Raw genomic sequence first — 26,277 nt, forward strand, 5'->3', positions numbered from 1 at the left:
CTAGGAGTGAGAAGAGCAGGCTCATTGCTAAGGACTCCATGTGAAACTGATGGAAGACCATGATTTTTGCTGCAATGTTCAATCACTCACTCTTTTAATAGAGTTCTACCATTGAAACATGGAGTCATCATCCGAGGTCAAAAGATCGACCCATGTCATCACTGTACAACCAAATGATAAAGTACTAACTGCATTTCCCTACAGACCTCATGCCTCACTGTTGGATTTCCTGAAGGGAGAACCAAAAGTCTTAGGGGTAAGTCCTCTCCCATCCATTGGTTTTCCTGGAAGGGTGAAAAGAAGCTATTTTTCCAGGTGTGACCATATGGATGCTTTTTCAGGGAGGGATTTGATTCCCCTTCTTTTCTCTAACCTTTTGTCTGTAATGTTTCCTTCTTGATTAATCATAAAAACCTCTAAGTCACTTGCTTGTACAAATAACTCGATCTTCAGTAGAAGAGCCAATATGTAGCCAATAATACCATTTCCCTAGATTTTGATAAACAAGAGAAATAAATATTCTGCTTAGAAAATGCCCACAATTTGCCTTAGAAATGTCTTATTTATAAGCATGCCTTAGAGATGCTTCTGGGGGCTTATGGAACTCTGGGAAATAGAGTATTTATTTATTTATTTAGAAAGCATCTTTCTTTTTTTAAAATTTAAATTCAATTAGCCAACATATAGTACATGATTATTTTTAGATGTAGAATTAAGTTAATCATCAGCTGCACATAACACTCAGGGCTCTTCTCATCACCTGCTCTCCTTAATGCCCACCACCCAGTTATGCCGTCCCCCCACCTACCTCCCCTCCAACAACCCTGTTTGTTTCCTGTACTTAAGAGTTTCTTATGGTTTTTCCCCCTCTTTGATTTCTTCCCATTGACTTTTCCCTCCCTTCCTCTATGATCCTCTGCTCTGTTTCTTATGCTCCACATATAATTGAAACCATATAATTGTCTTTCTCTGATTGACTTATTTCACTTAGCATAAGCAATCAATGTAAATTTCATCCTTTTTATGGCTGAGTAATATTCTATTGTAGATATAGACCACATCTTCTTTACCCATTCAGCTGTTGATGGACATCTGGGCTCCTTCCACAGTTTGGCTATAACTTCCTAATACTGAGGAAATCCTGGGCGTGTTTCATGAGGAGTTAGTACTGCTCCCTGAATCCTAGCAGAGAGGATGCAGGAAACTGGTATAATTTTTCCAAATATTTTACTGAGGCAGTGACCTCAGGGTGTAACACCTTCCGTGGAGCTAAAAGCCACCCATGGAGAGGTTAAACTTCCCCTTTGTGCTGTCATTGGCATTGGGAGTTCTTTGAAAATTATATTCAAAGCTCCATAGTGAGCCACGAGGTAGAAAAAAAAATTTTCAATCATAAATGTACCCAGAGGAGGGCTGTACACACAGCCTCCATCCCTGGTACAAAAGGAAAATACACAACCTGTGGTACAGTGCTCCACAGCTGTGGCCTGGGGAAAACCCAGAATGCTTGAGGAGAAACTCTCTCCTGAGAAGAGCTGCCAACCCCAAGACCACCATGGTGCAGACTCCTAACAGGCTGATGAACCCACCGGATTAGTCTCACCTCTAGACAAGCCCTTGCCCAAAGAGCAGATGAGACAGAGAGCTCACCCCAGCTTCTACACTCTAGATCAGCAAACTTCAGACTTTAAGAGAAGAGGACTTGAGCCTTAACTCCAAAAGCATATACTGAATGTGGAAAATATGTGCGGTGGGGGGTGGGGATGATAGGATGCTGGAGCTACAGAAGGGCCACCCTGAAGAAGCTTGCAAGTAGGTCAGGTTTATAGTTAAATCTGGTGCAAGGTAAATTGGCAATAGAGGGGATATAATAGGTAGGGAAGGATGAGAGTGAGGAATGTGAAGGACCCAGGTAAGCATGATGAGGAAAGAGACAGAGGACTTTTTGCAAATCTCAAGGGCGTTGGCACACGGAAGAGGAAGGCGTTCATGTGGAGGGAGGTGTGACATAAAAATAGCAGGATGCCTCAGGAACCTAGAAGAGTCCAAAGAGGCTGGGGCACTTGTGATCTCATGGACCCATTTCTTTCCTCACAGGCTATCCAGATCCTCCTGGCACTGATCATTTTGGGCGTCGGAACTATATTTGCATTTAATTACATCAGTTTCTCCCAGAAATTCCCCCTCGTTTTCCTCACAGGATATCCGTTCTGGGGAGCACTTGTTGTGAGTATACTCAGGAGGTTTTGACAAATTACAATCAAGACTGGTTTAAGCTTACCTCAGGTCCTGGAATAATGAATCCTATGAATATGGTCCCCAAGGAGACCAGATAGCCAGTCCCTTCTTGGCAAGAGAAGTCACTCCATCTGGTCATTGCACTACCAGCATCACAACAGTGCGCTTCTAGGTATACAATGTTTAAAAGTTTCCAAAGCCCTGTGTGTAGGATAAGTCATCTGCTCCTTACTACCAATGGGAGATCAGATGGGCAAATATCCAACTTTCTCTTTTGCAAATACAGAATTGGAGTTTGAGAGTAGATAATTCTTACTTGAGTGTAGTTGACACACAATATTACGTTAGTTTCAGGTGTACAACAGGGTAATTTGACAAGTTTATACATTATGCTATGCTCACCGTAAGTGTAGCTGCCATCCATCACCATACATCTCTAACTCAGTACCATTGACTATATGCCTTATGCTGTGTCATTTACTCCTATGACTTATTCATTCCATAACTGGAAGTCTGTTTTTCCCTCTCCTTTTCACCCATTTTCTCCATTCCCCCACCCCCTCCCCTCTGGCAACTGTTTTGTTCTCTGTATTTATAGGTCTGAATCTGCTTTTTGTTTGTTCATTCAATTTTTTTTAGATTCCACATATGAGTGAAGTCACATTATATCTCTTTTTCCGTGTGACTTATTTCACTCATACTTTCTAGTCCCATCCATGTTGTCTCAAATGGCACAAACTCATCCTTTTCAATACTGTGTAATATTCCACTGTATATACCACATCTTCCTTATCAATTTGTCTATCAGTAGACACTTAGGTTGCTTCCATATCTTGGTGATTGTAAATAATGCTGCAATAAACATAAGGGTGCATATATATATTTTTTGAATTAGCGTTTTCTTGTTTTCTTGATAAATAATGGTGGAATTACTATATCATACAGTTTTTCTATTTTTAATTTTTTAGAGAACCTCCACACTATTTTCCACAGTGGCATTACATGAGAGTTCCTTTTTCTCCACATTCTCATTGAGATTTGTTATTTCTTATCTTTTTTATTTTAGTCATCTTAACAGGTATAAGATGATATCCCAATTATGGTTTTGATTTGCTCTTTTCATGTGTCTGTTGGCCATGTATATGTCTTCTTTGGGAAAATGTCTATTCAGTTCCTCTGCCCATTTTTTAATCACATTGTTTGCTTTTTGTGTGTGTGTGTGTTGAGTTGTGTAAATTCTTTTTATATTTTGGATATTAATCCCTTATTGGATATATCATTTGCAAAAATCTTCTCCCATTCAGTAGGTTATCTTTTAAAATTTTGTTGATGGTTTCCTTCACTGTGCAAAAGCTTTTATTTTGAGGTAATCCCAATAATTTTATTTTTGCTTTTGTTAAACCCTTGCCTTAGGAGACACGTCCAGAAAAATGTTTCTATGGCCAGTGTCAGAAGAATTACTGCCTATGTTCCCTTCTAAGATTTTTATAGTTTCAGGTTTAGGTGTTTAATCCATTTTGAGTTTATTTTTGTATATGGTGCTAAAGAAAGTGGTCCAGTTTCATTCTTTTTTACATGTAGCTGCCCAGTTTTCCCAGCATCATTCATTGAAGAGGCTGTCTTTTACCCATTATTTATTCTTCCCTCTTTTTTCCCAGATTAACTGAACCTATAGTCATAGGTTTCTTTCTGAGCTCTTTATGATCTCTATGTCTATTTTTGTGCTGGTACCATACTGTTTTAATTACTGCAACTTTGTATGATATCTTGAAATCTGGAACTGTGATACCTCCAGCTTTGTTTTTCTTTCTCAAGATTGCTTTGGCTGTTCAGGGTCTTTTGTGGTTCCAAACAAATTCAGTACTTCTGTATTATTTGTTCTAGTTCTGTGAAAAATGTTGGATATTTTGATGAGGATTACCATGGCCAAGATATAAGAGCACCCTGAGGGTCCATAGATAGGTAGACTCTTTACATTCCAGATAAATAAGTGGCATGAGAAATTCTCCCTCCATCAGCTAGAGCAGACACAGCTCACCTGTCCCTTCTCTCCACCAGGCCCAGAGCCCAGAATTATCTTCCTGTTTAGAGCCCAGCCAGGCAAAACATCTGGGTGGTATGTCTGGGACGTTAAGGAGGAGGCTGACTCTTCCGCTGCCCCTGGCAAAAGGGATGTTGTTCAGTGCTGCCTATGCCCAACACAATATTTCATCTTATATCAGTGCCTACTATTCTTCCTCCTTGATGCTCAGGTCGAAAGACTATACGGTCGAGGAGAGTCACAGACATATAGACTACAATAGAATCTCCAAAGGAAATTACAATATGCGATATTACAATATAATTTACTTTGGAGATTATATTGTAAGGGAGTCAAGGACATCATCTGTTAACTTTTATATCTTTTCTTCTTAACAGTATGTTGTTACAGGATGCCTTATCACAGGAGCACATGAAAAGGGAAAATGCCAGGTAAGTTACTTTTGTGACTTCTTTATAATTTATGACCTTCTACTTGCTTTACATCATCTTTGTATATAAAGTCTTTCGTAAGAAAGGATCTCCCAGGAAAATCTTTAGACACCAAATCTGCAGTTCAGGACACTGCTATTTGTGTCAAGGTGAAGGCCATCAGCCTTCACCCTTCTACTGGTTCCCATTTCCCTGGTCAAGTATTGTGAGAGAGTTATTTGTTGGAAACCAGTCTACATTCCTCTAACTCAATGGTTCTTAACTGGGAATAATTTTGCCTCCTCCCCCAGAAATATCTGACAGTATCTGAAGACATTTTTAGTTTTCACAACTGGGTTGCAGGGTACTATTGTTACCCAGGCGTAGAAGTCAGGAATGTGCCTAAACATCCTAAAGTGCACAATAAAGTCCATCATTACAAAAAATAAATGATCTAGCCCAAAATGTCTGTAGTGCCAAGTTTGGGAAACTCGATTCTAACCAAAACCAGTCCCAGGATCGCTGTAATCTCCCTGCCCCTCACCCCTACCTACAGATTTTCTTTGGGACCTGCCCAAAGTCTGAAGGAAAGAGTCTGACATTGATGCCAGATCATTCTGGGATAGAATCAAGGCTAACACTCATTCCTGTGTCAACTTAGAGGGAAAAGTACCTAAAGTACCTACTTCAAAGGGTTATTCTGAGAATTTAATAAGATATTACATATAGGAGTGCCTGGGTGGCTCAGGGGCTTCAGCGTCTGCCTTTGGCTCAGGTCATGATTTCAGGGTCCTGGGATCAAGCCCTGCATTGGGTTTCCTGCTCAGTGGGGAGTCTGCGTTTCCCTCTCCCTCTGTTCCTCACCCCTGCTCGTGCTCTCTCTCACTCTGCTCTCTCTCTCAAATAAACAAAATCTTTTTTAAAAAAGATATTATGTATAAAAGATACTTGACATTTGTACTCCTTTCTAACAACTCATTTTTTTTTTTAGTGTTAATGCTTCATTTCCATTTATTTAATCAACTTCCTTAGCTTATATACAGCAGGGTGACCAATAAGGGGTCAAGCAATGGGGAGAGCCAATGAGAGTCCTGTTACTTTGCTGATTAAATTTGATACAGCCAACTCATTTTTTTAAGGCTCTGGAGATGTAAGGGTTCTTTTAAAGCCATTTTAACTGTGTTTTTATGATCCTTTGCCACTTTCCTCTAAGGATAGTGACAGACCATAGGAAAGTTCTGAGAGCATGAAAGCCACCATCTCTCTCTACCTGTAGAAATAAATACAGACAATGCAGATAGGTCCAGATGCTGTTCTTCCCACCATATGGATTCCCTTCAAAGCTCAGGAATAAACTAAGGGTAGGCAGACCCATCCCCCACTCACTGAGAGCTGCACAGATGAAGGCAGGCAGGAAAACATGGTGCAAGAACCCTGAATTTTGGGCATCAGAAGGTCCGGTTTTCCATCCCAGCTCTTCCACCAACTGCAGGATTACTCACAATCACTTAGTCTCTGAATCTTATTCAGCTGTCATGTGGGGATAAGCAGTGGTCTGCCTACATCACAAAACCATAATGAGGATCAGATAAGACAAAGACTGGGATATTTTTTTGTAGACCATAGAGCCAAAAGCACATGGGGGATTGCTTTCTTAGAAATTTTTGTCCATTAAACGTCCTATGGGAGCCAGAACAGAGCTCAGAAAGCGCGAAAAACTGAGGATTGATAGAAACAGAACATTTGTATGTCCCTGTGCATTTTCTACCGAAAATGCCTGTGTGTAGTAAAGACCTGGGCATGGGCTAAGCATGAAGTCATAGGTATGCTTCTAAGTCCTGCCACACTAAGCCACAGCTTCTCCTGGACAGGACAGGCTCTGTAAATGCACCACTGCCTTGCCCATCACAACAGGCATGCATAAATCAAGAAGAGTAATGATCTACTGAATTGAGATATGGGGCTTTTCTTTGTTTTTCCTTTATAAAAGCAATAGCATGACCATTCACAGACCTCTACTCCCTGGGGCAAATAACACATTATATGTTAATAAAAATAATTTTAAAAATTTTAAAAAAATAAATAAAAAAGCAATAGCAGTGCTGGGAGTAGGTATGAATAAGACAGTTCCCCCTTCCTGGCATTTTCTTTTCCTAAGGCAGTGCTGGGACACGTAGTTGGGGCACACTGAACACTTGTTAAAATAAGTGAATAAGTGGATAAATTAGTGACATTATTCTCATTTTTTTTGAGGGTAAAAATTGAGATTTCCCAGGGATTAAGTTACCTTGTACAAGGTCCTAGTTTAATAGGACTCAAAATCAGGTCTAATTATAAGGCGAAGATAGTTCCTGACACACCATTTTGCTTGTAGATTATGAAAGACCGTGTAATAGGACAGAGTGAATGTTTTCTTTAGCATTAGCCATAGAGCATTCCTTCTTCTCTACCTGTCCTCATTCTTGTCTTCCTAGCTCATTCTAAAACTTAGTTTCTCTTCTGAATTCAATGAATCAGGATTTAACATCATGCTTTTCAGGCATACTGACTTGACAAAGGAATTCATCCCTGAGGAGTATCTGGAAAGACAAAGGCACTAAGAATTTCTTACAAGGTATTTTTGGTTTGGGTTGGGTTTTATTTATTTTAATATTATTTCAAAAACTCTTTTTCAGAGACAAGGTATCATGGTCATGAATGTCATCAGTTGCTTGGCTGCAGTGGCTGGGATTACTCTAACCATTATCAGCTACAGATATCAACACAAGTATTGTCAGACGCCTTCCCTCGAGGGAATATGTGTCATAGGTAGAGTTCTTTTCAATGTAAGTGGTCCTACTCTGTAACGTGAATCTGTACAATCTTATTTGAACTACGTTCACGATGCATCAATTCATATAATTTTGATTCCAAGAATAGAAGTTGAGTTAGCATTTGAGCTGACTGTTGAGAACTATATTGTGATTCAGGATCTGAATCTGACTTTTGTAAGTTCTCTGAGCCCCAGTTTTCTTTTGTGGAAAATGAAGATGTTAAGAATATGTCCTGCATTGGGTTGTCATGAGGATTACTTAAATTAGAACCGTCTGTCACAGTGTAAACAGTCAATAGGTTTTGGTTATTACCATTATTACTGACATAGATTGGATTAAATTTTGCCTTTAAAGAATCAGTGAGGACAAAATGATCTAAAAAGTTTACCCAACTGGGGCACCTGGTTGCCTTAGTTGGTTAAGCGGCTGCCTTTGGCTAAGGTCGTGATCTCAATGAACTGTTATCAAACCCAGCATCGCATGGGTCTCTCTGATCAGTGGGGAGTCTGCCTCTCCCTCTCCCTCGGTCCCTCCCCTAGCTTGTGCCCTCTCTCACATGATCTCTCTCTCTCTCTCAAATAAATAAATAAAATCCTTAAAAAATAAAGTTTACCCCTGGGATAAAAATATATGTTTATAAAAAATAAAAAATTAATAAATTAAAAATTAAAACATCAAAAAATAAAAATAAATAAATAAATTTAAAAAAAAATAAAGTTTACCCAATTAATACTAAAAACAAAATATAGTGGGAGCCACTTAATAGGTGTTTGAGCTACTTAATAAAGTATTCTAATAATTTTAGAACATAAGTTATTTTACACAAATGTAACAATTTTATTCATTACAGCAGACAAGATGTATCATTATTGCCAGGAAATACAACTGTAGGTGTAGTTTTCAGTATTTATCTAGTAAGCATTCAATGACATCATTTTTATGAATGTCAAGGACTCCAAAAGGCCTTGCCCTTTACTTCCCCAATAAAATCCTGGCTTTCATTTTATTTCTGTCAGCCACATCTTGAAGGATTTGTTCCTAAAATGTTAATGAGATTTGACCTGCTTGGATGGAAGTGAAAAAGAATCACAGGAAATGTCTCCCCCCAAAAAGAAGGAAAGAGAGAAGAGCTACCTGTTCCTGGATACAAGATCTTATTTATCCTTATAATCATCCATAAAAGCGAGCCTAAAGAATGCTCATATATTCTGAGATAAATTCCAGAATTAGACTCAAAAAAAGTTACTAAGGAAAGCCAGAAAACTATATGAGGAACATAATATTGTCCTAATTGGGCCAAGACATAGAGCATTATAATCCCTTACTCTTTTATCTAGTGGACAGGAGACCACTACTGTACATTATGTTAGTAATGTAAGTATCAGGAAGTTAGTTAGTAAGTATCAGGAAGAAACTGTACACTGAAAGTGCTAAATGTCCAGATTTTTTACTCTGCTCAGATGGCAACTGCAGGATTAGTTTCTGTATATATAATCAGGGAGAATCTGTTCCAAAATCTCAGGTGTATGATGCTGCTATTCCTTGGTGTAATTTAAATGTCACAAATAAACTTTAAAAAAAAAAAAAAAGCCAGATCAGTGGGCTCTAGACATCTCCTGAATGGACCTCTGTCTCCAAGACCAATCCACTGTCTACACCATGACCAAAGCCATCATTTAAAAATGCAAGTCTGATGGCCTAGGAATAAGTGACTTTTTGTGAAACACAGAATTAAAATCCAAATCTTAAAAGGCTTACAAGACCCTGTAACACCTACCTAGCCTACCTTTCCAACACTGTTCCAGGTCTTTATCTTTCTTACTCCTCACATCCGGTACTTCTCAAATTCCTTAATGTGTTAAATACTCACTGTCCCAGGACCATAAGACCAGCTTTCTCTTGCTTCCAGTGTTTTCTGGCCTGGTTCCAACCCTTTTCCACACCTCCCCCAATTAAAACTCCTCCTTGTTCTTGAACCTCAGAAGTCCTTCCTGATTGCCCTCTACCCTTCCCAGTACAGGCTTGTTGGGATCTCCCATTATAGTAGGGTGTAGTTCCCAATACTTAATTATGACGCTTATCACAACTTAGTTAAGTAAATAATTGTCTAATTATTTTTCACTGTCTGCCTCCCTTATTATGATCTAAGTTCCACAATGACCAGGGCTGGTCTATCTTCCCCAACAGCAAATTTATAGTAGACACTTCATACATTTCAGTTTTACCAACAAATGGGAGAATACCCAAGCCTCTGAATGTACTGCAGCGAGACCAAGGTTCAGACAAACCCAGTTCTTTGACCAGGTTAAGTGTGGCCTGACTGCACCCAGTTCTTACAGTGCCCTCAGCCCAAGCTTTCTGGACACCATGCTACTTCTTACCCTGATTTTTGATCTAGCTCTTAACTTAAAGCAGAGTGTGCAAAACAGCAATCTGTGGGCTATATCCAGCCTGCAGATATGTTCTACTTGGTACACACAAGTCAATGAATAGCTGGAAAATTTCACATTAAAAATATGCATATCCAGCTTCGTTAGGAAAGAAAAAAAACATCATGGGGCCCATGTTCCCACATGGTTAACTATTGCTCAGAACTGATTAATGGAAACATTCTAGGAATACCCTTATTCTCGACTGTCTTGCCTCCTAACTGTTCCACTCATTTGGGATGGTTGCCTGGCTCCTATAAGCACTGGAGTTTGTTACCTCTGCTTATCAAAAAGACATAAGATGAAAATTGTTCAATCATTGATGGCTATGGGAGCATATAAAATGTGAGTTTTCCCCTAGCTGGTCATACAGTATAAATAGTCTTTGGCTTATACCTTTAAAATGATACAGCTTTCATTCCAAACGCCATCCTCATGACTTGCAGGGAATCTTGTCGGTCTTACTGATCATCAGCATAGTGGAGCTCAGCATCGCGGTGACTATCGCCTCCTTCAGAAGCAAGTGCTGGACAAACTCTGATGAGGTGCGTTCAGTGTTGTTAGAAGAATGGGTTCCAGCTGGGATGCTGCAAGATGACCTCTGGCCTATTAGTTGCCAGAGCACTATTCTCAGATGCTGAACTAGAAATTATAGAGGGTCAAGGAGAGAAAAGCTTAACATTGATGGCTCATTCCGCACTGGGAGATAATGATGCTTCTTTTTCCTGCCCTCTACGATATCTGGTAGACTCTGTTCAGACACAGCTCCTTATCTCCCTGACAAAATAAATGAAGAGAAACAGACTTAATGGGAACCTATATTATTATGTCATGGGGAGCTTATTCCTAGGCCATAAGGGTGTGTGAGACAATCCCCTCATCAGAGTGGAAGCAGAGAAGAAAAATATTTAACAGTGATACTTATCAAACCTATCAAGACTCCCTATTTGACCTATGAAAGAACTAAAGCACAAAGAGCACCCTCTCCGGTGTCACAGAACATCACGGTTTTGACTAAAATAAAGAGGGTCCAGAACCTGTTCTCTAAATCCCAAAACAGTTCCACACCCTGTGTTAGGTGGGTTTTTTTTTTCTTTTTTACATTAATTTTATAGAAGTATAGTTTATTAACAGTCTAATTTACCCATTTTAAGAATACCTAATCCAAAGGGCGCCTGGGTGGCTTAGTGGGTTAATGCCTCTGCCTTCGGCTCAGGTCATGATCTCAGGGTCCTGGGATCGAGCCCCACATCAGGGTCTCTGCTCAGCGGGGAGCCTGCTTCCCTTCCTCTCTCTGCCTGCCTCTCTGCCTACTTGTGATCTCTGTCTGTCAAATAAATAAATAAAATCTTAAAAAAAAAAAGAATACCTAATTCAAAAAGTTAAGACAAGTTATAAACCCCTGTTTTACTACCATCATAATCAAGATAGTGAATTCCTGGGACACCGGGGTGGATCAGTTGATTGAATGTCTGCCTTCAGCTCCGGTCATGATCTCTGGGTCCTGGGATCCACCCCCACATCGGGCTCTCTGGTCATTGGGGAGCTTCCTTCTCCCTCTCCCTCTGCTGTTCCCTTGTTTGTGCTCTCTCTCTCTCTCTCTCTTTCCAATAAATAAATAAATCTTAAAAAAATATTTAGTGCATTCCTATCACTCCAAAAGATTCTCTGGAACCTCTTCACAGTCAGTATCTCTTTTTTTTTTTTTAAGATTTTATTTATTTATTTGACAGACAGATCACAAGTAGGCAGAGAAGCAGGCAGAGAGAGAGGAGGAAGCAGGCTCCCTGCTGAGCAGAGAGCCCAATGCGGGGCTCAATCCTAGGACCCTGAGACCATGACCTGAGCCGAAAGCAGAGGCTTTAACCCACTGAGCCACCCAGGCGCCCCCGTTATCTCTGTCTTGATTAGTTTTTACTTTTTCAAATTCATGTACATGGATTATAAATAAGTCCTCTTTTTTTTGTGTCTGGGCTCCTTTCTCCAAGCAACACTTTCATGAGCTTCACCCATGATGTTGCATGTATCAATACTGTGTTCCTTTTACGTGAGGGCACTCCACAATTTGTTTATCCATGTACTTCCTGACGGGCACTTGCTTGCCAGGAACATTTGAGTTCATGTCTTTGTGTAGACATGTGGTTTCATTTCTCTTGGAGCATCATATCTTGGATTTGGTTGCTAGGTCAGATGGCAAGGGGACGTTTAACTTTGTAAGAAAATGTCAAACAGTTCTCCAAAGCGGCTGTATCATTTTGCACTCTTATCAGCAATATATGAGAGGTATATAACATTGATGGTTCACTCTACCTTTTGAGATAACTACGTTTCTTTTTCCTGTCTTCTCTGCTATCCAGTCATCTCTGTTCAGATATAGCTCCTTTTCTCCCTGCCAGGCTGCTCCATATAAGTACCGACACTTGGAATTGCCAGTTATATTAATAACTTTGCTTTTCTAGTGGGCATATAGTGGAATCTCATTGTAGTTTTAATTTAAATTTCCCTGATGACATTATGTCAATGACTATTTTTGTGTTTATTGTCCATTTGTATATCTTTTTTTTTTGGAGATATGTGTTCAAATCGTTAGCCAACTTTTATTACATTATCTTATTGAGTTATAAGAACTTAAATGATTCTTAATAAAAGTCCTTTTTTGAAATAGGTGTATTGCTAACATTTTTCCCAGGCTTGGTTTGCCTTTTTTATTTTCTTAATTGTTTCTTTCAAATAACAAATTTGTTGAAGTCCAATTTATGATTTATTTTCTTTTATGGTTAGTCCTTTTTGTGTTTTAACAAAGCTTTCCCTATACCAAGATTGTGAAGATTTTCTTCTCTATTTTCTTGTAGAATTAGCTTTTGTATTTAGGTCTATAACAGATTTCAAGTTAACTTTTACATGCTATGCAGCAGTAAGGTAAGACGTTCATGCAACCCCCCCACCATAGAGATACCCAGCTGTGCCAATGCTATTTGTTGGAAAATGCATTGGTTTCCCCCATTACCTTGGTACATTGGCTGAAAATCAACTGACCTCTTATTTATAGGTCTCTTGTGGATGCTACCTTGTCCCAATTGATCTATATGTCTATTCTTCCACATATTCCACACTGTCCTAATTCCTACAGCTTTAGTATAGTAACCTTTTTTTATTGTGGTAAAATATACATAACATACTAGTTATCATTTTAGTCATTTGTTAAATATACATCCAGTGGCATTAAATATATTCAGAATGATGTGAAACCGTCACCACTACCTATGCCCAAACTTTTCCATTATCCCAGTACAATCTCTGTGCCCATAAACACTATGCCCCTTTCCTCCTCCTTCCAGCCCCTGGTAGCTTCTAGTCTATTTTATGTTTCTCCATCTACTTTCCATTATCTACTGATTATTCAAATAATTCATAAAAGTGGAATCATATAATACTTTTCCTTCTGTATCTGTTTTACTCTACTAATAATGTTTTTCAGGTTCATTAATATTCATCTATCAAAATTTCATTCCTTTTATGGATGAACAGTAGTCCATTTTGTGTATATTTCACATTTTGTCTAGCTTCAATTATTGATGGACACCACTTTTTTGTACCATTTGGCTATTGTGAAAAATGTCTGTGGGAATATTGGTGTACAAATATCTGTTCTAGTCAATTATTTTGGATACATATCTAAGAGTGTAATTCCTGAGTCATGTGGTAGTTCTGTATTTAACTTTTGGAGAAACTGCAAAAACGTTTTGACAATGGCTGCATCATTTTACATTCCCATCAGGAGTGCACAAGGGTTCCAATTTCTCCACATCCTCATGAACATTTGCTATTTCCTATCTTTTCATTATAATAACCATCTTAATGGGTATGTTGTGGTAGATAGCTCATCATGATTTTGATTTGAACTTCCCAGCAATTAGTGATGTTGAGCACCTGCTCATGTACCTATTGATTGTATATCTTCTTTGGAGAAATGTTTATTATATTCCTTTCCACATTTTTTAAAAGATTTTATTTATTTGACAGATGAGATCACAAGTAGGCAGAGAGGCAGACAGAGAGAGAAAGGGAGAAGCAGGCTCCCTGATGAGCAGAGAGCCTGATGTGGGGCTCAATCCTAGGACCCTGAGATCATGACCCAAGCCGAAGGCAGAGGCTTTAACCCACTGAGCCACCCAAGTGCCCCTCCTTTGCACGTTTTTAATTGGATTATTTTGATGTTGTTGTTGAACTGTAGGAGTTCTTTTTTATATTCTAGATATTAACCCCTTAGTTGGCATATGATTTGTAAATATCCTCTGTCATTCTCTAAGTGGTCTTTTTCTCTTCTTGGCAGCATTTTCTGATGCACAACCATTCTTAATTCTGATGAGTTTCAATTACTACTTGTTTCTTTTGTTGTCTGTGCTTTTAGTGTCATATCCATGAAATCACTGCCAAATCCAATGTCATGAAGAAGTCCCTCAATATTTTCTATGAGTTTTGTAGATTTGGCTACTTTTAGCACTAGATTTTTTTGTCCATTTTGAGTTCAATTTTATATATGGTGTAAGGAAAGGTTCTAAATTCATTTTTTTGCATGTGGATATATGGTTTTCCAGCACTGTTTGTTGAGACTATCCTTTCCCCTACTGAATGGTCTTAGCACTCTTGTCAAAAATCTATGAGGTGGCACAGTCAGTTGAGCATCTGACTCTTGGTTTCAGCTCAGGTCATGATCTTGGGGTCATGGGACTGAGCTCTGTGTCAGGATCCATGCTCAGGGCAGAATCTGCTTGGGATTCTCTCTCCCTCTCCCTCTGCCCCTTCCCATAAACTCTCTCTCTCCCTCAAATAAATCTTTTTTAAAAAATCCATCTACCATACATAAGAGTTTATTTCTTGACTCTGTGTTTGACTCCATTTGTCTATATGTCTGCCTTTATGCCAGAACCATACTGTCTTATTTACTGTAGTTGGGATTAAGTTTCAAAGTTGGGAAGTGTGATTCTTTCAACATTATTTTTTTCCAAGATGTTTTTTGACCACTTGGGCCCTCTGGAATTCCATATGAATCTGAGAAATGATTTTGCCATTTTTGAGAAAAAGGCTGTTGAATTTTGATAGGAACACTGACAATTTTCTATCCTTGCAATGTCTTTATCTGGCTTTGGTATCAGAGTAAAGTCAGCCTCATAGCATGAATTGGAAATTTTCCCCTTCTCTTCAGTTTTTTAGAAGCATTAAGAGAAGGAGTAGTATTAATTCTTCTTTAATATTTGTGAATTTTTCAGTTTTCCTTGTATTATTAGTTTCTGTCTTCATCCAGGTATGGACAGAAAAGGTACTTTGTATAGTATCTTTTAATCTTTTAAATCTATCAAGACTTGTTCTGTGACATACTATGTAGTCTATCCTGAAGAATGTCCCACGTGAATGTGCTTTTTGCTGTTGTTGGTTGGAATGTTCAGTTCACGTCTGTCAAGTCTAATTGGTTTACTGTGTTGTTTAACCCTCTGTTTCTGTACTTATCATCTGTCTGGTCATTCTACGAATTTTGAAAGTGGAGTGTAGAAGCTTCCAACTATTCTGGTCAAATAGTCTATCTCTCTCTTGCACTTTACCAATTTTGCTTCATATATTTCGAGGGTCTGTTATCAGATGTGTAAACGTTTTTAATTGTTATATCCTCATCTTCTATTGAAACTTTTATTAATATATAAAGTCCTTCATTGTCTCCTACAATTTTTTTGGTTTAAAGTTTATCTGATATTAGTGTAGCCCCTCCCCAAGCTTTCCTTTGGTTGCTATTTGCATCGAATAATTTTTCAATAATTTCACTTTCAATCTCTTTGTGCCTTTGGAGCTACAGTGAGTCTCTTGTACACAGTATATAACTGAACTGTTTTGTTTTGTTTTAATCCATTTAGCCAATCCCTGTCTCTTGACTGGAGAGTTTAAACCTTTCACATTTAAAGTAAATACTAGCAAAGAAGAACTACTACCATTTTGGGTTTCCTATATACCTTATAGCAAGACACTTGGACTGTTCACTTTTGTAAATTCTTATTCTGTTCCTCAATAATTCCTCAATAATTTCAATTGTTCTATCTTCAAGTTCATTGGTTATTTCTTCTGCTTCCTCAAATCTGTTTTGGAACCCCTTAGTGTATATTTTATTGTACTTTTTGGCTCCAGAAACTCCTTTGAGTTCTGTTTTATAATTTATATCTCCTTATTGATATTCTCATTTTGTTCATACATCATTTTCCTATGACTTTCTTTAGCCCTTTTAGCATCCTTATTATAGTTGTTTGAAAGTCTTTGTCTCATAAACACGAAGTCTGGGATTTCTTGGGTATGTTTGTGTTCATTAGTTTTGTTCCACTGAATAGACCATACTTTCCTGATTCTTTGTATACCTTCTTTTATTGAAAAGTCATTATTTGAATCTTATAATGTGTTAACTCTGGAGATCAGATTATCCATCTGCCTTAGGGTTTTGCTGGGTGGTTTTGCTTGTTTGTTTTTATTGTAAAACATCTCTGTGCCAGAGATAAGCCTGAGAGGAAAGCTTCAGGTCTTCTCATTTTCTGGGGATGCATGGTGGGTTTCTACATTCTCCCATAAATACCATTGTTTTTAAATATCAAGAAAACAAAATTAACCCAAAACCCAAGCAAAAATAGTTGGAAGTTGAATAATTTCCTCTACAAACTGTTTTAGCCAATATGGGTCAAAATAATGGCACCTAGCCTCTGTGCCTACATATCAGTGATCAGAAGCAGCAATCCACAGTAAGAATACGGAAAACTTGATATTTGGAAAACATGACACTAATTGCCTACCCTGGCTCCAGCAGCATGGGTTGCTACCTCCCAGCTGCCTGTCAGGGACTTGGAGTGAGAGATAAGTAGTCACTACCTTGCTAAAGGTTTAAATTGACAGACAAAAGCCATGAATCTACCAGCCAAGCTTTCATCTGGATGCTGCAAGTGTTCACATAGAATCCAGAGTTGCAAAATAGTTATTTCAGAGTGCTTCTACCAGTACAACTGTTGTCTCTGAACAGGCAGATTCTAGGAGCTTCCTATTCTGTTTTCTTCTCTGAGGTTCCCCCAGAATAATTCTTAAAATCACATAGTGTCAATCTTCTAAATTTGTTGTTTTCAAAATCATTTTTGGCTAGCCTACATCCTATAGATTTCCATATAAGTTTTAGAATTAGTTTATCAATTCCTTAAAAAATGTTGTTAGGCTTTTGACTGGAGTTTCACTAGACTTATAAATGATTTAGGAAACATTTATTTATTAGTAATATTTAGTCTGCTTGCCCATGTCATAGAATGCATCTACATTTTCTTACATTTCCTTTGATTTCTCTCAGCAATATATTGTAGTTTTCATATTTTGTTAAATTTATCCCTAAGTATTTCATGTTTTTTCTTGTTATTGTACATGTATTTTAAAACTTTATTTTCCTAGTATCTATTCCTACATATAGAAATGCAATTTATTTTTATATACCAGCATACTAAGACTTTAATAAACTTATTAATTCTAGTAGCATTTATATAGATTTCCTAGAATTTTCTAAGTAGACAATGATTATACTAGTAAATAAAAACATTTTTATCTGCAAATTTTATTCCTTATTTTTCTTGATTTTTGCACCGTGTAGAGCCTCCAGCACAATTTTTTTTAATGCTGAGTATAGCCAATCTTCTCGTGTTCAAAACCATAGATTGAAAGTTTTACATTTTACCTTTAAATATGATGTTACTTATAGGGTTTTCATAAACTAAATTTATCCTCATTTGTAGGCAACTTTTTTTTTATCTTGAAGGAGCATCAACTTTTATCATTTTTCATGTCAAGCTTGTGTTTTTATAATATTATCTCAGCCCAGGTATTTGATGTGTTGTTCTTTTCTTGATACAACCACAGGAGAATACAAAACCCTTTAGGAGCAATATTAAAACAAATTACTCACACTGAATAACTACTCAATTTAATTCCACAAAAAGGGCTTTTTAATGGCATAGCAATCTGCAAAGTACAGCAGAGAATACAAAGGTACTACGTAATATGCACTCTGAACTCAAAAAGAGGAAAGGGAATGGGAACTCTTAGTATTTATGGATTAAGTTCTCTGTGCCAATCACCATGCCTAAAGCATTATTTTATATAGTCTTCAGTAATAGCCACCCTGGAATAAGGTCGTGAAGTGGTTATTATAAAGAAGCATGTATTAGAAATTAGGATAGATTAGATGGAGAGAAAAGCACAGAATCCAGAATTCAACTGCAGTATATGACTCCTAGACACTGGCTGAACTCAGTTCTCTCAAATAACCTCATAGGAATACTATATGTATTACTTGAGACGACTTTGAAAACTTATCCAGCACCTGGTAATCACTGATGAGTACATTTAAAGTTATACACTTAAAATCTTGAATAAAGTTAAAGAACTTATAATTCATGCTTCTAAATATTTTAACAAGTGAAAAAAAATTACTCTTCAAATGAAACAAAGGTTTGAGGATGAGTAAAAATGTATCACATAAATACCTTTCCAATGGTGATAAAATATAGATGTGAAAACCAATTAGAAGTTGGGAATGACAATGTGTAATATAAGAGAACATGAAGATTCATTTTAGACCAGCCATCAATCAAATAGGCAACCATAATTAGGTCATTTAATCACTCAGAATTCCAATCACTTCATCAAATAGAACAAGTAGTCTATTCTGACTCTGTGGTTGACCTTAGAAAGGACACAGGCTGCAGGCTGACAGGACTCAGTAGATTGGTCTGTAATGTCAACCACTCTCAAAAAAAAAAAAAAAAAAGGAAAAAGAGAAAATGGGAAGAATGAGAAGCATTGGCTAAAGATTGTATCAGCTGCTGTCATTTAGTTGTTTAAAAAATTTCCATAGATCTCACTTGTCTGTAGAGGAAAGCTCAAATTTCCTGGCCCAGGGTCTTGGTACATTCATGTTGCTATAACAAAAATACCACGGACTAGGTAGCTTGAATAACAAAAATTTCTCCGAGTTCTGGAGGCTGGAAGTGCAAGATCAGAGTGCTAGTAGATTCAGAGCCTGGTGGGTGCCCACTTCTTGGTTCATAGATACCATGTTCTCACTGTGTCTTCACATGAAGGGAAGGGAAAGGTCACTATCTGGGTTTCTTTTTATAAAAACTCATAATCTAATCATGTCCCAAAGGCCCCACCTCGAAATACCATCACACTGGGGATTAAGTTTAAGTTACAAATTTAGGGGGAACACATTCAATCCATAGTATTCCATCCCTTCCCACTCCCCAAATTCATGTCCTTTTCATATATTATTTATATATTATTTCCATCCCAATAGGCCCACAAGGTTTATCTTTTTTCAGCACTAACTTTAAAGTCAAGTCCAAAGTCTCATATAAGTATCATCTAAATCAGATAGGGGTAAGACTGAACATACGATCCATCCTGAAGCAAATTTCCCTCTAGCTGTGAACCTATGAAACCAAACATGTTATGACACTGAACTTCCAAAATACAATGGTATATTCTTCTAAAAGGGAGAAATTGCAAAAAAAAAAAAATTTTTTTTTTAATTTAACAAATAAAAGAAGTTCAAGTCCCACTTATGTCTAAAGCCTAACAGGGCAGAACAAACCTTAAGGCAAGAATAATCCTCTTTGACTCAATGCTCTGACTTCCAAGCTCACTGGGGAGTGACATCTTCACTGTGGCTTAGCATTAAGGCACCACAGTAACTTTTCACCTCAGGTCTACCCCTGCAGCTGCTCTCTGCCTGGGCCCTGTGGCTCTCCTGGGCAGGAGTCCCATGCCTGTAGCTCTTCTGGGTTGGGGTCCCAAACCCATGGCTCTGTCGGGGAAGCACTGTCTTTTGAAATCTCAGTGGAAGTGGTCATGATCCCATGGCTCAGCTGGTTGCAGTCATGCAGCAGGACTCTGCAGTGGCCCAACTCAGAGACACTGAGAAGGGGCATCCTGGATTAGCTTGAAACCAGAGAGGTGGTCTTATCCTTCAAAACCATTCTTCTCCCAGGGCCCTTTACTCTGGGCGCATGATAGGAGTGGCGGCCCTGATGCTCTCTGAATCACCTTTGGTGTCATTCTTGCATTGTTTTGGAGAACATGTTCTGGTTATTGTTGAGATGGCTGATCCATACCAGTTTCTTCATCGAACAAGTCACTTGGTCAGATTCTTAGTGTTCTCATTTTCTGCAGTATGGTTAAACTGGGAATCTTCCAAACAATTAAGTCCTGTTTCCTTTTTGCTTAACAATTCCATTTTTAAGTAATTTCTCTCTTCTCACATTTTATTATTAGCTGTCCAAAGGAGATAAGTCTCACATTCAGCACTGTTTAGAAATAGCTTCAGCTAAATTTCATTATTTATTTCATAAAATACTTATTATTCATTATTAATAATATCATTTACTACATGAAATTTCATCACTTTATTCACTATTACAAGTTTTACCTTCCATAAAACACTAGAACACAAATATAATTCGGCCAAGTTCTTTGCCACTTTACAGCCAAGATCACTTTTCTTCTAGTTTCTAATAACTTAGTCTTCATTGCTGTCTGAGATCTCATCAGAATGACCTTTATCTTTCATATTTCCACCAACATCTCGTTCAGGATTACTTAGATATTCTCTAAGAAAATAGATTTTATCTCTCTGGCTCTCCTTTTTTCTTCCTGGGCCCTCACCATAATTGTCCTTAATGGTCCATTCACAGCTTTTTCTGGTATGCACCTCCAAACTCTTCCAGTCTCCAAACATTATCCAGTTCCAAATCTGCTCCTACATTTTTAGATATTTGTTACAGAGGCACTCCCACTTCTTGGTATCTATTTATGCCTTAGTTCATTCAGGCTGCTATACCAAAGATAGAGGGCCTTAAACAACAAATATATATTACTCATAGTTCTGAAACCTGCGAAGTCAAAGATCAAAACTGGTATATTCAGAGTCCTGGTTCATAGCTGGTAATCTCACTGTGTCTTTGAATAGAGTACGGGGCAGGGGGGCTCTTTGGGGTCCTCTTACAAGGGCACTAACTCCATGGTACAAGGGCTCCAGCCCCATAATCTAATCTCCCTCCCAAAGAGCCTACCTCTAAATACCATCACATTGGAGATTAGGTTTCAACATACAAATCTGGAGAGACACAAACATTCCATTTACAGCACCTAGCATACTATCTAACAATATCTAACTGCTTACCATCTGCCATGACACAATGCTGCATCATAACCTGCTGTTTTATTACCCACTGTTTCTTTCTACCTGGATTTCTATTTTTATCTTGCTTCATCTGACCTTTTTGCCTAAGGAATTTCCTACTCATCCATCAAGACATGGATCAAATACCACTCCTTAATGAAGCATTTCCTGGCACTCAAATTTAGGTCACCATCTTCATTCCCATAAAGCACTTAATACTGATTTCTATAATAACATTTGCTAAATTGTATTGCTATCTATTTATATCTTGGTATATCTATCCATTGTGAGCACCTAATAGAAAAAACCTACATCTAATTATTTTTATCTCCAGAATCTCGTTCATCTAGTAGGTGGACAGTAAATCATTATAAAACTGAATGTATGAGTGGCACATTCAGTTAAGCATTGGACTCTTGGTTTCAGTTCAGGTCTGATCTCAAGGTCAGACCTTGAGACTGAGCCCACATTCAGTGCAGAGTCTGCTTGAGTTTCTCTCTCCTTTATCCTCTGCCCCTCCCTACTGCTCTTTCTCTCACTGAAAGAAATAATCTTTTTTTTTAACTGATTATATGAATACCAAGTAGATAATTTTAAATTTTTGAGATGCTTTATAATATTAAGTATGGGAAGAATATTTCAGAAAATCTTAATCAAATTCCCTCTTTTCAATATTTGATATAGTGGTGGGTGATGACTTGTTCAAAATAAAACCAATGAGTTGATGACAAAGGCAGTGCTGGTAATGGTATTTGTTTTCTGACTCCTTGTGTAGATGTTATATTCTGTGTGCTATCTTAAGGCAGAGATGAAAAATCATTTGTGAATACAAGAAGAAAAGAACATCAAAAGTTGGTTGTTACATTAATGTTTTCCTTACCCCTTGGTTTTATAGATTATATTTTTCTTGCCTTCTGATATTACTCAAGATAGTGAAACATCTGCCCCTGAAGAAAATGCTACAATACAATTTGAGCTTCAAGAACAGTCTTCTACTGATATAGCAACAACAAACAAGCAACCTGTTTTCATTGGAGGCTATGCTTTCTTCAAGTTAAGAATCTCAAGAAATCCTTTAGTCTTTCGACATTCAAGGAGGAAAGGCAGCAATATTTACTATACATCTTCTGTATCTATGCTAGACGAACAACATAAAAATAACCCTCCACCTTCACAACTTCAAGAAGAACAAACTAAACTGAAAGTTTTGCCTCTCACAGAGGAGAAGAAGCCCACCGAAAATATTCCATACACTGAACAACTGAAAGATGAAGACCTAAAATCTGCTGTCACACAACCCCCCAAAAAGCAAACCCAATTGCTGCAGTCCTCAGCTTCACCAATCCAAGTTTTTCCATCCCACTCTAAAAAACTCCAGGCGTTACCACCCAAAGACTTGCTACCCCAAGCTCTGCCAGTACAAGCCCCAAAATCCTATGTCACACAGCCTCATGGCCTGACATCGGAAGACATGCCATACCAAGACATATCATACCAAGATGTACAATCCCTAGACCTCCCATCTCAGAAGGCAGCATACCAAGACATATCATACCGGAATCCACCATACCAAGATACACCATCTAAAAACATGGCACCCCAAGACATGCTATCCCCATATGCACCAGCCCAAGGCATAACTAACCAAGATCTGATTTCCCAAGTACCAGCTCTGCCAGCACAAGTCGTGCTATTTGAAGCTCCAACATTCCATGCTGTACAGTCCTCTAATATTCAACGCTTAGATCAGCAGTCCCTTCAACAACAAAATCAGCAATTTATGCAGGTAGCATATCAAGACATGCAATCAGAAGTCAAGTTATTGACCCAAGAATGGAAATCCAAGGAGGAATTCCACAGCAGGAAATCCTCAAAGTGGCAAGCCTTAGACTGGCAAAACAAAAATTCACAACCTCCAAAGTCACAGAATTTAGAGCAGCAAGACAAAGCCTTGCAATATGCAAAACAGAAATCCCCAGACCTACAAATTCAAGGCCAAGAATCCCCAAAAAGGAAATCCCTAGATGATCACATCAAGGGCTGGTTATCCCCAAAGAGGCACTCCACAGATAAGCAAATCCAAGTTAAGCAAGACAAACAATACCCAGATCAGCAATCTGAAGGCCAGCTGGTCCTATGGGAACAACCCCAAAAGCAACTATCCCCATATGGACAAGATGAAGATCAACAGGACAAAGAGAAGCAATCCCTGAAAAAACAATACAAAGAAAGACAAGAAAGAGCTCTACAGGTTTATAAGGGACAATCCCTTGTGAAACACATGCAGCAAGCTGAAGACCTGCAAGTCAAAGAGCAGCTACATCAAGATGGACAATTCCAAATCCAGGAATACCAAGGCTGGCAATTTTTAGACCAAAAGTCCCAAGATTGGAGTTCAAGAGTTCAAGGCTGGAGAAGCAAAGATTGGAAAGTGCAGGAAGCGCAATTAGAAATGCCACGTTCCCTAAAGTGGGAATCTCAAATTCGGCAAACCCAAGATCTAGTAGAGGAAGAATCCCTAAAGCAGACCGCTCTACAACAAGAAGTCCAAGCTGTGCATGCCATAACTCGACAACAATTACAAAGCATTCCGTTTCAAGACAGTCAGGATCAAGATAAGAACCAACAAGACCGTAAATCCACAGATACCCAAAAAGAAGATATGCAGATAGATACCATGCAAACAAGAGACAACAAACCAACAAGCATGAAGCTTGAGAGCCAAAACCTATACAACCTGCAGTGGGAAGACAAAAAGCCAGTTTTTAAGTGTAGTTCCTCCCGCCAAAGCTCAGTGCAAGACACACAGTTCACTTCTACATCTGATATAAATTCAGAACAAGATGTGCAGAAAGACATTTCAATTTGCTCAGCTTCATACCAAGAAGATATTCCTTTAATTTCTACCTCATGTTACACAAAAGACCAACAGCAATCTGAAGACTCTGACTAACGGGCAAAATCTACCCAAATGCCACACTGCTCCTAATTATGGAACCAAAATAAGGAAAAACAATATAGTCTCCTCCAACCTATGTTCTCAAGTATAGTTGCTACCTTATTCACTCAGCAGAAAACAAAGGGCATGCAGAACACGCAAAGGATTTGTCCTTAAAATAAAATGGCAATGAATATTAATGCTATATCAGTACTTTCTGTGTTTGAAGGAGTAATTCACATTTAAACACTCTTACTAGTGTGAGTGTTTCAATTTATGATCACCAATTCATTTTACAACCAAATACATTTTTATTGAATAGTTCACATACAAAATTAATTGCAGGTATACAACATAGTGATCTGACAATTGTATACATTATAAAATGCTCACCACAGTACCTGTAGTTACCATCTGTCACCATACAAAGGGATTGCAATATTATTGACTATATTCCCTATGCTGTGCTTTTCATCCTCATGATTTATTTTAAAACTGGAAACTTGTACCTCTTAATTCCCTTCACCTATTTCACCCACCCTCCACCAAACCACCAGTTTGTTCTCTATTTGTGAGTCTATTTCTGTTTTACAATTTAATATTTAACTAACTTACTTTTCCATGGTGCCACAATTCCTTGCCTTCTCCCCTGTGTATTACAGGGGCTCAGTAAGTCAACCAGGAGAAGTTCAGGTAGGCTTTAGAAGAGCTCAAGAGCCAAGAGTCCGTGAGAAAAATCAATAACACCATTCCCTTGCTTTGCTGTTTCCAATCACCCACCCAACTCCTCACTCCACAAATCTGTGTTGAGGATATATGCTCTAAGGTGGTTTAATTGTTAATGAGATGTAATGTGGCAATGGATACAGAGTGTAGTGTACAGGGAGAGGATAAAACATACCTAGGGATAGGAAAAGTAAGGAATGGCAGAGATGCAGATGTTGTAATAAGCTGTCACATACTGAAGATCTGCTCACTTCTGCATGCCTGCACTCATTTCTAATTTATCAACACTTATAACATCAAAGGACAAAGGAAATTGACCTTTGGTTGTCTGTTCTGTGGTCGAAAACGTTGAGTTACTCTGCATCCTCCAAGGCTATCAACATTTCTTCAATTTCTTAAGTTGAAATTGGAGTTGCTAACCACCCCTTCTCTCTGCGATGTTCATCACTTGTTGGATTCTGCATTTTTCTTCCCATTTCAAAAAGTCTAAAATTAGTGTTTCCAGGGATTTCTCTCCATCTTTCTCCTTTTTTGAAATCACATACACTCTCATAATTTTCTCATATCCTTGTGAATAACCCCAGCTGTGTCTTCAGCAGAATTCCACAAAAAGGCTTGCTTTAAGAAGGCATTCAATCATTTTTAAAAACCTAAGCTCTCCAACTAGAGGTGAATGGTAGAATAATGAGGCATGGAACTGGAGAGACTGACAATCCCCTCCTTGCCACTTTTGCCTCTGTAGTAAGGATGAGTCACCTGAATCCCGAGTTAGGTTCAACCTTGGTAGGGTCCTTACCTTACCCATTCCTACATGGTTGCCACTTTGTATTCAACTCACTCCGAATAATACTAATAATTTCCCCTTTTGCTTCAGCTAGATTAGCACATATTTATGTGGTGTTTGTTATGTTTAACTTTTAGTCCACAAATGCTGGTGTTCAGTAAATAGATATTTACAACTCTAAATCATATTCTTTGAGAATCCAACGCATGCAGTCAGTTCTGCCCATTTTTCTCCACACCCATCCAACACACACACACATACACAGATACACCCAAGCACAGGGTCTTGTGGTCTTAAAACAATGTAAGTCATTGTAGGGGTGATTCCTGTCATTAATGACTAGTCCACACCTCTTACATTGAGAAACTCATTGTCTCAATTCCTATTAGATCCAAAGTGTCCTCTGAATTTGATGCTTATATAACGCACTTGGAATACAGGACTTTTTCCCCAAATTGCAAAAATGCAGTGCCTAGGGCTGGACTTAAAATGTGAAAACGTAAGAAAGTTGAAAACCATCCTCTCTGAGGTTTTTTCATTCTACTGAGAATGCTAGGGAGCAAGTCAGAAGTCCTCAATGCCCCCAGGGCCCACAGGCAACTTTCCAATCTGCAAGAATTCCACTTTTCTCTGCTTTTCAAAGGCATTTTTGC

At 38.3% G+C, this 26,277-nt stretch overlaps 1 protein-coding gene across 1 annotated transcript; it reads left to right on the plus strand.

Moving 5' to 3' along the window:
• MS4A14 (membrane spanning 4-domains A14) lies at positions 1–24,313 on the plus strand. Its single transcript, XM_082682567.1, has 6 exons — positions 1–256; positions 2,098–2,226; positions 4,657–4,710; positions 7,365–7,514; positions 10,378–10,476; positions 22,072–24,313. The coding sequence occupies exons 1-6, from the start codon at positions 119–121 to the stop codon at positions 24,127–24,129; spliced, it is 2,628 nt and encodes an 875-aa protein (XP_082538693.1). The 5' UTR covers positions 1–118; the 3' UTR covers positions 24,130–24,313.
• Positions 24,314–26,277: the final 1,964 nt, after the last annotated feature.

Source organism: Mustela nivalis (assembly GCF_964662115.1).
Source record: "Mustela nivalis genome assembly, chromosome: 9".
NCBI classification, from domain to species: Eukaryota; Metazoa; Chordata; class Mammalia; order Carnivora; family Mustelidae; genus Mustela; species Mustela nivalis.

Coding starts and splice junctions, on each gene's coding strand:
- MS4A14 (XM_082682567.1), top strand. CDS start 119: ATGGAGTCATCATCCGAGGTCAAAAGATCGACCCATGTCATCACTGTA. Junction 257..2,097: donor GAGAACCAAAAGTCTTAGGG/GTAAGTCCTCTC, acceptor CTTTCCTCACAG/GCTATCCAGATCCTCCTGGC. Junction 4,711..7,364: donor ATGAAAAGGGAAAATGCCAG/GTAAGTTACTTT, acceptor ACTCTTTTTCAG/AGACAAGGTATCATGGTCAT.